At 40.5% G+C, this 13,546-nt stretch overlaps 2 protein-coding genes across 6 annotated transcripts; one reads left to right on the top strand and one right to left on the bottom strand.

Moving 5' to 3' along the window:
• The first annotated feature begins 1,272 nt into the window (after positions 1-1,272).
• Positions 1,273-8,018, top strand: LOC120651106 (meiosis-specific protein PAIR3-like). Of its 4 annotated transcripts, none has more exons than XM_039928478.1 (12): positions 1,273-1,393; positions 1,504-1,639; positions 2,640-2,724; positions 2,846-4,480; positions 4,590-4,704; positions 5,387-5,506; positions 5,575-5,638; positions 5,713-5,862; positions 6,007-6,065; positions 6,741-6,875; positions 7,280-7,371; positions 7,453-8,018. In XM_039928478.1, exons 3-12 carry the CDS (start codon positions 2,695-2,697, stop codon positions 7,519-7,521), a joined length of 2,469 nt encoding a protein of 822 aa, XP_039784412.1. In that variant the 5' UTR covers positions 1,273-1,393; positions 1,504-1,639; positions 2,640-2,694; the 3' UTR covers positions 7,522-8,018. The 4 variants fall into 4 exon arrangements, with proteins under 4 accessions (XP_039784412.1, XP_039784410.1, XP_039784413.1 ...); XM_039928476.1 differs by having other exon boundaries at positions 4,590-4,737; XM_039928477.1 differs by having other exon boundaries at positions 1,311-1,398; positions 4,590-4,737.
• A 170-nt stretch (positions 8,019-8,188) lies between these two features.
• Positions 8,189-12,790, bottom strand: LOC120651108 (ATP-dependent 6-phosphofructokinase 5, chloroplastic-like). Of its 2 annotated transcripts, XM_039928481.1 has the most exons (14): positions 12,367-12,790; positions 11,504-11,827; positions 11,318-11,399; positions 10,806-10,879; positions 10,614-10,725; positions 10,409-10,504; positions 10,211-10,312; positions 10,040-10,114; positions 9,753-9,893; positions 9,527-9,643; positions 9,337-9,441; positions 9,051-9,131; positions 8,846-8,974; positions 8,189-8,761 (listed from the first exon to the last, which is right to left on the bottom strand). In XM_039928481.1, exons 2-14 carry the CDS (start codon positions 11,797-11,799, stop codon positions 8,594-8,596), a joined length of 1,578 nt encoding a protein of 525 aa, XP_039784415.1. In that variant the 5' UTR covers positions 11,800-11,827; positions 12,367-12,790; the 3' UTR covers positions 8,189-8,593. The 2 variants fall into 2 exon arrangements, with proteins under 2 accessions (XP_039784415.1, XP_039784414.1); XM_039928480.1 differs by having other exon boundaries at positions 10,211-10,504.
• Between the last annotated feature and the right edge of the window lie 756 nt (positions 12,791-13,546).

Raw genomic sequence — 13,546 nt, 5'->3', positions numbered from 1 at the left:
TCCTTTTTAGAGTAACGTGGTAATTTCTAGACTTTCACGAATGTGACGACTTCTTTTAATATTCTTTTATTAATATAATGACAGGTACTTGCTCCATTGCAAATTATAAGTTGTTTGACTCTTTTAACCCTAAGTTTGACAACTTATCTTATTTAAATTTTTTTTGCAAACATAGTCAAACTTAAGTTATTATTAAAAAACTTGTATTGATAAAGCAAACTACAACAAAAATGATATTCTAGTTTTTACGTTGAGAAGTTGTCAATAAGCTCAAACAAACAGCCCATCAGCTTCTTGTATGCTTCAAGAATATGCAAAAGGAAGAGAACCTCACCAAATTATACTTGACGCTGTAGTCACCAAATCTTGTATGATATGCCAAGTTGCAAAGTCATCCAATACACTACTAGCAAGAAACATTTGTTAGATTTTCTTTGATGTCTCCGATGCAAAAGAAAATGATAGTGTCTGAAGAACATTCCAGTGTTATCATCCTCAAAAAATTACTAAAAGTAGAAATAAATAGAGTATGAAAACATGAATAGTTGCATCAACTTACCGACAATCCGCAAGTATACATGTGTTTATTCTTGCATAAGTTTTTATTTAACCTTAATTTTTGCATGATTGTAGAATGTAGATATGTATATACTCTACCAATTCATATTTTGGATCATATTTTCATACATTAATTTAGATGTAACCGTATTTAGTAATTTGATAACACCTAAAGTGGTGACATCAGGCCAGTCTCAGTGGAAGTATCATTGATATAGTTAACAAGACTGAAAACTTGAGAACTGTGTCAGTGGAGTGTCATCCTCCTATCGCATTTTATGATACTCCTCTCTCCTTATACTATTAGTACATATTAGTAAATTTAATGTCCATGACACTCCTATAATACTCCTATTGAGATTGGCCTCAAAAGGATTGAGAGGACCAGAAAAAAAGAGGATTGAGAGGAATTTTAACCTGTAGGAACCCGTTTAGACGGAGGAGCCTTCTCTGCAGTAGTGCCGCGGACTCATCCCACTTACCTGTAGCCCCAGTGCAGTGGAGCCCGCCTGTCAGTGGGACACGTCCCTGCAGGCTCGCGGATCCAAGCAACTCGTCCTACTTCCGGGCGGGCCCGCGGGTGTCACTGTCCTGTCCCCACGTGCCAGCGAGAAATTACCCAACTGCGGCGGGGCCAGTGCGCGTGCAAAATTCTTTTCCGCCCGAATCCCAAAAATTTCAAATCGAGCGCCTCTCTCCGCCCCCTCTCTCTCAACCTTTTCGTTTCACGGCTTCACCGAAGGCCCTTTCCGTTCGGGGAGGGAGAGAGAGAGAGAGAGAGAGGCGTGGCGACTGGCGAGGGAGGAGCGCGAAAGCAACGCCAGCTGCGGTGAAGGTGAGGTCAGCCGCCGCCGCCGCAAAATCGCAACTCCCCGTTCGCTGCCGCTCCCTCCCCGCCTCCCGGTTTTTCCACAGCTCACCGTTTTCTCGCCCCATTTCTGTCAGCTTGGCGCGGTTGGCTTCGACGGCGCGGCCGAGGAGCTGCCGCACGGATTCGCCGCCGTGATTCGACTTCTTCGAGCGGCCAGCATCGCGCCGAGCCCTCGCGAATCCGAGCGTCACCGGCGATCCCAACGGCAAGGTACGCCCCCTCACCCCACACCCCAACGTTACCCCGTCGATTGGCCGGTCCCGTTCGATTTCGGTTGAGTGCGCGGGATTAGGGTTTGGGTGCTGTTTGGAGTGGGTTCGATTTCGCTTTGGGCGGGTTCGATTGGGAGCGTTATCCTGTGCATTTCCGGATTGATGGTTTCTAATTTTTGCTGCGATTGCGCACTTAATGGGGAAATTTCTGCGCGCGTTGCCCATTTTATATTCAATTTACGCCTCTGCTGTTGTGGAATCGTGCGCCGCCCGTATTGCAGTTGGTTCGTACTGCAACCCTTGCTCTCCTCCATGGATGTGCGCTTCACAGTGTTGTTGTCTTTCTAATCTGTGATTACAACTTGCCAGCGCGCTGTGCCTTCAGCATCTTCGTGGTAGAGTGTTCACCCTCGATTGTGCTTGAGCAAACCGATCACTTAAAGTTGCGTGCAGTGTGCTGCTACATGAGCAACTCCAACCAGTCTCCTATTTGGCTCTACTTTTGTGGGTTTTTTGTTTAGGGGGTGAAATCTAGAATGGGTCTCATATTTGGAGTAGGGGCTCAAATATAGGAGTTCGGTTGGAGTTGCTCGTATTGCGGTATGCTAGTTAATATACTTATTTCACCAACTAGGTGAGAGCTTTTGTGCTACCATGCTCGTGGATAATGTGTGATGTGTCCAAATGGTCCTAGGAAGAATCCTTGGTCTCTTACTGCAGATATCAGTGCCTAATCTACTTGTGCTATGTGATATGCATAATTTTGAGCAAAAGAAGTTTGAAGTTGAATTGTACAATTCATTGGTCCTTGTTCACGCTGCTGTGCAGGAAGCATGCTTATTTTTCTTCAGAATGTTTTCACTGTTGTTCATATTGCTGCACTTCCTGTGTCCATGCTTTCTAAACGATGCTTCCTTAGCTGTGACCATGAAGCTTAATTTAGTTGTGCAAGATGCTTTCACAATCTTATTTCATGAAGTTATTTTCCAATTTTTCAGGGCCATCTATAGTTAGTTTTGTATATTATTATCTCTAAACTTTGAAGCTGCTCCAATGGAAGTTGAGATGCCACACATCCATAAAGTGAGTATCAATTGCCTCTTCTAAGTTTGTCCCCTTGTAGGGTGTGCCCCCCTATTCATTTCATCTTTTCAGTTATTCCTAAATTGTATTATTTTAACATAACACTTTATGACATGTGTAGGCTACTTCAAGTGATTATTTGAGTTTAGCCAGCAGCCAGTATCCATCTGGTAAATTCCCTAAGGTCTCAGTTGGTATCACAATCCCAAGGGCAGGTTCCATGTCAAGAGGCAAAGATGCTACCCCTGCATTTGATAGGAACTTGTCTCAGGTTACTGATGGAATATCCAGACCACCAAAGGGTGATAATACTTCAATTCGGGTCTCACAAGAAGCTGCAAAGAAGGATGGATCCGCTAAAGGGGGGCCTGAAACTGGCTCTGTTATGAAGGTTTCTGTATCACAACCTGATGGTAATGCATGTGAGCAAACTGGGACCTTTTCTTTTGGAACAAGAAGAGAACAAGGCAGCAGCCTCGATAAATTGGAGACGCCAGAATTTATAATTTCCCAACGGAAGCAGAACTTGGAATTTGCAGATAGAATCAAGCCCAGTAGTGAGATGCTCAGGATGAAGCTGTGGGAGATCCTTGGTGGCATTTCACAAAACAAGCAGGCTGTTGCTTCACCAAACCCTGATGACTTCAAGACACCTGATCAACCTAAAAGTCAAACCGTCAAAGCACCATCTTCAGGGAACAAGGAAGGTTTCACCTCACCTTTTCCTGATAACATCAAGACACCAGATCCACTGACTCGTCAAACGGCGAACTTTACAAAGTGTAAACCGTCCCTTGATCCAATTGAGTCAGATTCCGATAGTCCAAAAGTTGTTGAAATAAAACCTGTTACTCGCTCCTTGGGACGTAAGAAAGAACCAGCAGCCTGCAAACAGCAAAGTCTAAGTGCAAAGAAACCATTGTCTACTTTTCGCTCTACACCAAAGAAGAAAATGCTGGACAATGTGTTTACCTTCAATGAGAAATGCACTCCTAAAACAGTGGTAAAACATGCAATTGGTGGCTCTGTCAGCTTAAGAAATCTCAGAAGCTCAAATAGGAAAGCTAAAGTTGAGGCTCAGAAGGTAAATTATTCAGATAGAATCTCTGATAAGACCACGCAGGATGACAAGGAAGGAAAGCTATCTTCTAGAAACACACCATCTGATAACAAGATAGAGAAGGCTACTTCCTTTTCTTCTTTGTCCCGAGCTGGAAAGACTGCTGAGAGCTGTTCTCGAAGCCCTAAAAGGGCAAGGAAAGTGAATGTGATGGCTAAGGTTGGGCCCCGGAAGATGCAGTTTTTAGAAAATTTATTAGCCAAGACGCGGAATGATGAACAAACTAAGCTCTATTCTCCTCACAAGATATCATTAAAGAGCAAGGAAAATGATTCTTCTACATCGCCACCGGAAAATTCAGACAGAAGCCCTCATGGACATACAGCAGCAGAAAATAATTTCAATTCTCCATCTAAGGCTGCTAACCCATCTCCTGAACCTAAAATATACCCATGGGATCATGATGTGAGTCCTGAGATAACTGGTAAATTTGGGCAGAAGGTTGCTAGTCCATGGACAGACAGATTCAGAGACATGCCAGATGATTATCCAAGCCCTACTCTTGCACCTAATGTAAACACATCCCCGCAAATAAGTAAAGGGCTAGATGGTGACCTATACTCTTCCAAGTACCCCAAAAGTGTGGGCAGGTCCAGATCAAGTTCCCTTGCCTCAGATCCAGAATCTGAGCCACTGGTATTACTCTGTAACACATATCCTCAATCTTAGTAAATTGATGTTGTTTGTACTCTCTAACATAACCATTTCATATTTTCACTGCTCATTAATATATTGTGATGTTTAGGGTGAAATGGATAAAACCACCGAGCTACCTGGTAGTGAATCTCCTGCTTCTTCAGAAGAAAGAGAAAACAGTAAACAACCATCTCTTTCGCCCCCTTCTCCAACTGAAGATGAAGGTACTAAAAGTTCCAAGCAAAGCTTTGCAAAAGGTCAGGATATCACATTGCCGTTCTTTCATAAACGTCATACATGACAAATTTAGTTTGGACGGATCATGTTATGTTCCCTTTTGTGTTCACAGTTCAGTGTTATACATATTGACAAAAAGGCAAATGCAACATTGCTGTCCTATCCCCTTATTAACGCATCATGGAAAACGTACATGCTTTTAGGGTTAACTCTTGGCTTTTTAGTATTCCTGGCATGTTAAACTTTCGAATAGCTTTCGAGTTCTTTTCCATATAGATGGAAGCACTAATGTGATAATTTTTCAATCATGAGTTTTGAATTAGCTGTCCCGACATGTAGTCATTTCTTCATGAATTCCTTCTTTGCCAAATTTCAACAAGCTATTCTTTAATATTTCTTTCAAAAAAGTATTTTTAATCGCGGAATATATTCAAAATGATCATATAATTTTATGTGATTAATTGAATAACAGAAATATTTTTCATATCTTGCATGTTAGTTTACATATATTTGTTTGCTATATTTAAGTTTTCTTTTCATTTGGATTTTGCCTGCATAACATTCGTCGAGTATATCAATATAACTAAATACCTTGAGGCAGCTCAAGGTCTCTCCTAAGGATGTTTGTGGGATGCTACGCGTAACTAATATGTGGTTCTTCAAGTGCAGGATATAAATCTCACAAATGGCTTTCAGATATTGATGTCTCAGATAAATCGCCCCTTGAGCATGCTGGTAGGAAATCAAATTTAAAAGAGGGCAGAATGAGCAAAAGACGCTTATCTTCTGGTAATACTGCTTACTTTCCTTCTTTGACTTTAACTGCATTGTTGGCAGTTCATAACTTTTTTTTTCAGGAACGCAAGAAACTATAATATCAGAGAAAGAACAAGAACAATGCCCAGAGAACTACCTTACAAGGTTCCATCTTACACTGTTAACAATATATATCCTAATTTGTTGGTTTGTTTGATTGCATCCATGATTTCCACCAGGGCTTTTGATCAATTGATACTGGTGCTGGGAAGGTTCCAAACTAAGATCAAGGCTGAAACAACCAAGAAAAGTTCTGAGATACTTGCAGCTACTGGAGAGATAATACGGCAGCACCTTGAGGGGGTTGAGGTGCAGATGCAGGCTGATGTGTAAGATCTTTTCTTCGTGCTGCCATGAAACACACCCTGTTATCTGCATGTGCACATATATACTTGTTTTACATATAAATATAAGTATCACATAAACTAAAGGTACAGCTATTTTGATGCATGGCAGTTTAACTGTTATTTCAGGGACAAGCTGGTCAATGTAGGCAAGTCTAAAAGGAAACGCCTAGAGTCAACATTTGAAGGTACAATTTTCTTCATGTTACTGCTTTCATCAATTTTGGAACTGAACTCTAATTGAGAATTATCATGGCGGAATCCGTCAGCTGTAAGCCTGAAAGCATTTAATCACCGAAGATGTGCCTTTTAATCCAATATTCTTGATTTCTTCTCCTCTACCTATTTGGATTATTCAACCTCAAGGAGTGTATAAACTCTTTATTTTGGAATCATCAGCAACTATGTGAAGTACATTTTGAATACAAACAGTGAGAACCATATCCTGTTATTTACAACTTATCATGTATTCAGTAGAAGTGTAGAACATGACAATAGGTATTGCCAATCAGGCAATAATAAACATTTGACGCAAACAGAACCCACAATCCAACTTGAATAGCGTTACATTGGTAGATTTGCTGCTTATAATCTCATTTTTCATTTCCACGCTGAAGCTTAATGTCAATATTATGAAAGATTACTTGTAAAATCCTAAAGTAGCATCTCCTAATCTGTGTCCCACATTACAACATGGATGTTTTTTTAATCTTTGTCATTTGGATCTTTTTGGACATTGTGTTTTGTATCTAGGTGCATACTAGTCATGTTAAAATTACCTTGTTTTCCTTATTTTTTTTTCTTTTCCTTTTGCTTTTCATGCATGCTATTAGTTACACAAATTATGCCTTTTTGGTACACAGAGCAACAAGAAAAATTAAGGATTCTTCATGAGAAGTTCAAGGAGGAGGTCAACAAGCAGCTGCTGGATTGCAGGAATTCTCTTGAGGATTTTGAATCCTACCATGCAGAACTTAAGGGAGTAGCTGACAAGCAAAGTAAGTTTAACGCTACACCTAACATCTAGAGAAATGCAAGTGAAACATTTATGTAATTCACTATTTCTTATCATTTTCCAAATCTAAAACTGTGAAACTATGTTAATCTTTGCGAACCCAAGCCTTGTGAAGTAGTTATCTGTGAAGTCTTCAACATTTCAATTGCATTCTTCCATGCTGTTTCTCTATTTGGAAATATGTTAGCCAGTTTGGATGAACAATTCAACGTGCGTTCAGTCAATGCTTCATCATGGATACAGTCAGCATCTGTAACCATAGCTTGTGTTCATTTGTATCACAGACCAATAGATCTCTTTCTCCTTCTACATGCTCAATTTTTCTGACCACTGACCATTAGAATTATCATTTAATATATTTCTGTCTATTCATGACTGCATCAACAGAATTGTCCCACAAGAAGCTCATTGTAAATGCTGAGAAGACAGTAGGTGCTCAGATCAATGATGCAGAAGCCGAAATTGCCGAGGTCCAGAAGGTAGGTTGAAAGCAATTTTCAAAGATCACAAGTGCTTCATCGATCAAATGCTCATCTCTTTTGTGACACATTGTTTTTCAGAGAGCACGGAAGAGAATGAACGGCCTGAAATACGTGCTCAAGGAGCTGATTGCAGAAACTGCAGATTGACTGATCGACCATGTTCCCTCGCTCTATTGTGGTACATATCACAGGTGCAAAGATTAGGATACACAGGATGCACATTGCAACCATGTCACTGGTTCCATTTACGGGGTACAGGAGAATCCTGATGCACATAGGTTCTGTTAGAAACAGAACTTTGCAGACATTTTGAAAATGTACTTCACTGGAGCAACGTGCACTGGTGTGTATTGGTTGCAGTATTTGTCCATTTCGCATGAGTTGCTAACTTACTATCTGGAAAACCACAACACCTAGCGTCTCTAGTGTCCTGTGGCACGTGAACTAGGTCCTTCATTCTTCCCAAACATGCTGCATGTTGGAAACTTGGAATATTGATGCTGTATGCAGATATGCAGTGAACTTATTTTGGATTTGATGTGGTGTGTTGGAATATTGATGCTATAATTCATGTGCAGTGAATTTATTTTTGGATTCGATCGTTGGTGAAGACACTAGCTGTGATGCTGTGTACTGAAAAAAAATCAAGTGGAGTTGTTTGGTAGTACCAACTATTGATTTCTCTCTTCTGGTGCTATTTGTAAACATATATGCAATGTTGTTGATTCATCTTTTATTCTTCTCTGATGCTGTTTCTGCCCGGTTGCTGGTTTGCTGCGATGATTTTGGGATGGACACCCACTGGTAGCTGATGTATCAATGGCCTTGGCCAATCAGATATAATATGACAGTGCCATTGTATGCTTAGCACCATAAAAGTAATTCTGCTCTTGCACTAAATAAACGGGAACTGAGCATCCCTTGTAAATTCCATGACAACAAAACCTCCACTAAATTTGTATGTTTCTACGTGCGTTGCATATTGCTAATCTACCAAAATATGAATGTGGTTTGAGAGATGCTTATTCTATCCATATTGCATCTCAAGGGCCCATGGAGGGTTTCCAGATGGAAGATGAAAAGTCCATCTGATGATTATTTTGCCATACTGACAATGGAAGTAAATCCCTTTGGCTATACACCACCTACTCCTTGACTCCTTGTACCATCAGTCATCAGATGCTACTACCAGCTTCCATGCTTCATTGTTAACAACTTATCAGTGGAAGTCTGGTTGCCCTGTTGACGTCAGGCACCGATGCCACATCCGGCTGTTTGGATCGACGAATCTTGTGGACTTGATGACTTCTGGTATTGGTAAGTACACATTGTGCGTGTTGCACACCCCTGTTGTGATGCCACTGAAACCTGCAAACGCGCCATGTACCTGCAAGGTTTATAGGACAATAGATGGTCAGGCGTGAAAATACAGTATTCTATCATGAGGCAGCGAGGAGAAATGATGTCTTACAGCGTTCTGACCCAGCACAGTGCACAGGATGGCATCAGATGCATTGGCACGCACTGCACGGAGCATGTATGTGGGATCGATATACTTAACATCAGAATGGACTCCTATATCCTTGAAATGAGATTTGATCTGTGGCATGGCATGGCAAGACATTACCCCAGTGTTTCACACCCAAAGCAATGGCTGAAGATTACAATAGACTAACCTTCTGCTGAAGGTGGACACCGATGTCACCAAGAACCATGTTGCCTGATGCATCAGTTGCATTTGACTTCTGCAGATATTCCTGAAAATTCATCACAGCATTACTTCCTGCACAATTTTTACAGAGCAAGCACAAGTCTATTGTAAAGGCAACTAAAAAAAATACTTGTATGACAAGTGCGTAAAAAAATCAAGAGAAACCACAGTCGCAACATCCAGATTCTGGAGTCACACATACTGGCAGTAAAGGTAACAAAATTTTCTTCTGAATTCTGATGAGATCTAACCTGCCCTGCTCCTTCAGCAACACAAACAAGAGCAAATCCCTTGGTCTCTATCAAGTGCTCAAGATGTCGAAGAACTCCGTTCGGCCCATCAAGAATGAATGGTACCTTCATTTGAGTTATTGACGATTTAGATTGACTAGTGTGGTAAATGGGGGGGTTCATAAACAGCAAAAGACTTCATACTTCATACCTCAGGTATCAGGCAGATATCTACTTGTCCACTGGACAGAGAGGCATGCATTGTGATGAAACCACTGCTTCTCCCCATCAGCTTGACCAGTCCGATGCCATGAAATGCAGAATGTGCCTAGAGTTCAATGAAATGTTAACCACGCATATCTTCACAGATGGCAGCTAATATATGCATACATTTCACAGTTTTGCTGTCAGGCTCGAGATGTTGCTGAAAGAATCACCTCAATATATGCTGAGTTGATAGCTCTTTGTGCTGCTTCCACTGCAGTATCAAATCCAAATGTCTTGTCCATCAGTAATATGTCATTGTCAATCGTTTTGGGGACACAAACAATCGACACTTGCAGTTTTCTCTTGCGGCACTACAATAAGAATTTTGCCAAAATACAATGTCAGATGGATTCGCAGGCCTCCACTTTTGCTATATTTATACAGAACTACAAATCCAATGCTGCATGAGTGAAATTCTCGTATCAATTTATTACAATGAATAGTGATTAAACAATACCTCTTCATGTATAGCATTAGCTCCAGCATGAGTTCCGTTTCCACCTAGTACAAAGAGCATGTCAAGCCTCCTCGCCTGGATGTTGCATGTAGAAATTAAGGCGATAAGTCTTTCAGTTAGTAATTATTGTGGACATTTTGCGATATGCAAAGTAATAGAATGTATACATACCTGAATACTGTCAACAATGTCTGAAATTTTTGCACCACCACGAGAAACTCCTAAGAAGCTACCACCAGCAAGATTGATATTTTGGACTACGTGCCTAGAAAGCTGAATGAAAGAAAAGAGCCAAGTTCCCTTAAACATTTTTATAAATGTTCCTAAAAAAATGTATACAGATATTAATGAAGTAGAAAAGACTCTTACTGGCACTTCTGATAAGTGATCCTCAAAAAATCCACGGAACCCATGTTGTATCCCAACAATGTTTTTGACTCCATATTTTTCTAGTGTAAGCACAATCTACAAGAGTACAAACGATACAATTGAAAAATTAGAATATTGTTCTGTAAATACAATTTCAGAAATTTTGGTTCTAAGCAAAACAAGATCGACTCCAGTTCAAACCTACCTGCCGGATGACATCATTGAGACCAGGGCAGAGCCCACCACATGTTACAATCCCAGCCTTTACATATTGAGGCTCGAAATATATTTGTTTACGTGGACCAGCACGGTGTACCCTGGAAAAGATAAACCTGGTTGTTTAGGGAAAGACAAATAATTTTTACACCATATAATTTGAATTCATCTGTGTCACCACCATTGTTCAACCCAACTACAATCAGGGTCAATGCAATCAGCTCCAGCAGATGTTGGTGAGGCAAACTTAATAACCTGAAGAAGCAATAAGTCGGTAAGGGGAACGTCTACTCCATCTGATATTTACCTTGCAAACTAATGGTTGTAATCAAATAGTAGCTAAGCAAACAAATCCTGCACACTATACTATTTATAGAAACAGCAAAGGCACCTTTTCTATTACGAAACAGTTCACATTAAGCAGATCTACAGGCATGTACTTGAATAGCGAGAATTATGCTTGAGAAGAGATTCCTAAAGCAATAAATAGAGCTTTATTTTTCAAGACACTTAAAAATTCAAGTCATATTCCCAGGTGAAACAGTGAAGCAATTATATATTACAGAATGGCATGGTTAATAATTAAGGTAATGGTTCACACCATCTTCAAATTACCAAATAACCCATGTTAGTAATTATCATGGAGGAAATCCATGCCAAGGTAAATATAATAGTTCAATGTTAAGTACATACCTTCAAAAGTACTCTGTCATCATCGTTCACATAGCCATTCCATGATTCTTGCACAGAACCATTTACATTCTTGAGAGGAGTCCTGTTATAGACAGAGTAACCAAAAGATGTTTTAATCACCAATGATTTCTACTAGGATTAGTCTGGGACAAATCAATTATAAAGAAAATGAGGAAAATATGTCACCTGCTCTTCAGAGAAAAAGTTGTTGGCCTCGGTTCCACATCAATCACATCTCTTAAATGTGGCAAGCTGAAGCGCTTACCAAAATCCTCCTGAAACTGCTTCTTCCAGTTTGGATTTGACAAATCTAGTTGTGGACGATCCACAGATATGGCTCTAACAACAAACTGATTTGTTCTTGATTTCTTGTCATATCCCACACATTGCAACCTACTGCTAGTGTGCACTCGAAAACAGCCCAGGTGCTTCTGGCCTGAGCTAACTGAACCAGCATAGTCCATTGACGGTGCTAGAGCCATTATTTAGATACCTCAGCATGCAAATATGCTGCGAGACAAGTTCCAGCTTGCTATCAGCATCAGATTATGGTAAAGGAAAAGAGTTACAATGCTCTCTAAAGTTCCACCGCTAAAGTACATGTATATGGATTGGAAAAAATAAAAGGAAGAGGAGGCAGGAATATTCCTATTTTACATGGAACAAAGTTATTAGATAAAAGATGTTAAAAAAATGCGGATTATACGTGCATATGCTCCAACAATGTTGGAGTCTCAACGAGTAAAAATTATACAATTTTCAACGTGCATACTGGATTGCTGTACCGAGGTGAAAACAAAAGGTCATAATACTGGATATCGAAGCAACTTATGTTTGCATGAAGGGAGAAAAAAAGAAGGAAAGAATCCACCCCCCCCCTTCCACTTAAGAACCAACCAATAGTATAGAACTAAATTCTGGAACCATTCCCACTGCCTGCCACAAGGCAATCACAACAATCGCATCTAGAAGCGACGAAACCTGCAGGCGGCAGCAGCAAATCGAACCAAACAGAATTGGGGGAGATCACCGCCGGTCAACAAACGCACCTCTCTCCTTGCCTCGAACCAGATTCGGCAGCGAAACCCGGCAGCGGCACCCGCGAAGTGATCGATGGACAGAGGAGACGCGGCCGGAGGATTTTCTTGTTATACCGCTCAGGGGAGACCGCCGTGGTGGCGGCGCCACTTCCTCAACGCCTCCGTCCTGGTTTCTTGGAAACCTGGAAATTTTGTTTGTTCCTCGAACGACGAGGGGAAAACGCCGGACTTCTTTTCTTTCTTCTGCTAAGCGGAAGAACGACGAGGAGGAGGAGGACGGATCGACGGGTGGAGGAGGAGGAATTGTTTGTCGAAATTTGACGACTCAAATTTGACGGGGTGGAGGAAGGGAGAGAAGAGGAAAAGTCCGGGCATGTGGGGAGAAGCGCTGACTGTCCGATGAGGCCAAGCCGCCACGCGCGGTACCCTTTCTAGGTTTCTCGTCTGATATACCCCTCGGTTCTCAAATGCAAGGGATTTTGCTTTCTTTTTTTAAAAAAAAGCTCCACTCCTACTTTTCTAGCTTGGCTCCACGAGACTCCCGCCGAACACGTTCAGCTCCAACAACTTCAGATCCAGAAATTTTAGAAAAAAAAACTAAAAGTTGGAGACCAACTTTATAGAAAAGAATAATAGCATATAATGTATCAAATAAGATAAATTATAAAAATATATTTCATAACTAATCTAATTATTTTTATTTAATATTTGAAATATTATTAATCTTTTCTATAAATTTGATCAAATTTAGAATAGTTTACTTAAAATAAATTAAAATTCTCTACAATTCAGGACAGAATGAGTATGTTGCTTGGGTCGGTGACTCGTGGTAGGAGGATAGATGTTTGAATAAGGGTAAAAATGTCATTCTAATAGATGTTCTTTTTTGGATAAAAGGAGTATTTTGAATAATACCCTATTTCCATTTCCATATGTAGGTACGGGGCCTCTCAAATGACACGAGATGTTGTTTTACCTTGCTTTATCCTTCTTTATCGAAACATTTCATTTTCCATCCACGCATCATTTGGTACTGTCTAAGAAAGTGCAGAACAGACATATTTGGATTTACATACTTCTTCAGCACTACATTGAACCCTTCGCTCCTTTGAGTTGATTACAAGAATGAGTAAAAGCAGTGCATATAGTAAATTGGTACAAAACTGCTATGTATTGCATAAAGGCGATG

The sequence above is a fragment of the Panicum virgatum genome, chromosome 9K (genome assembly GCF_016808335.1).
Source record: "Panicum virgatum strain AP13 chromosome 9K, P.virgatum_v5, whole genome shotgun sequence".
NCBI lineage: Eukaryota > Viridiplantae > Streptophyta > Magnoliopsida > Poales > Poaceae > Panicum > Panicum virgatum.
This window is presented reverse-complemented; position numbering and strand designations above follow the sequence as displayed.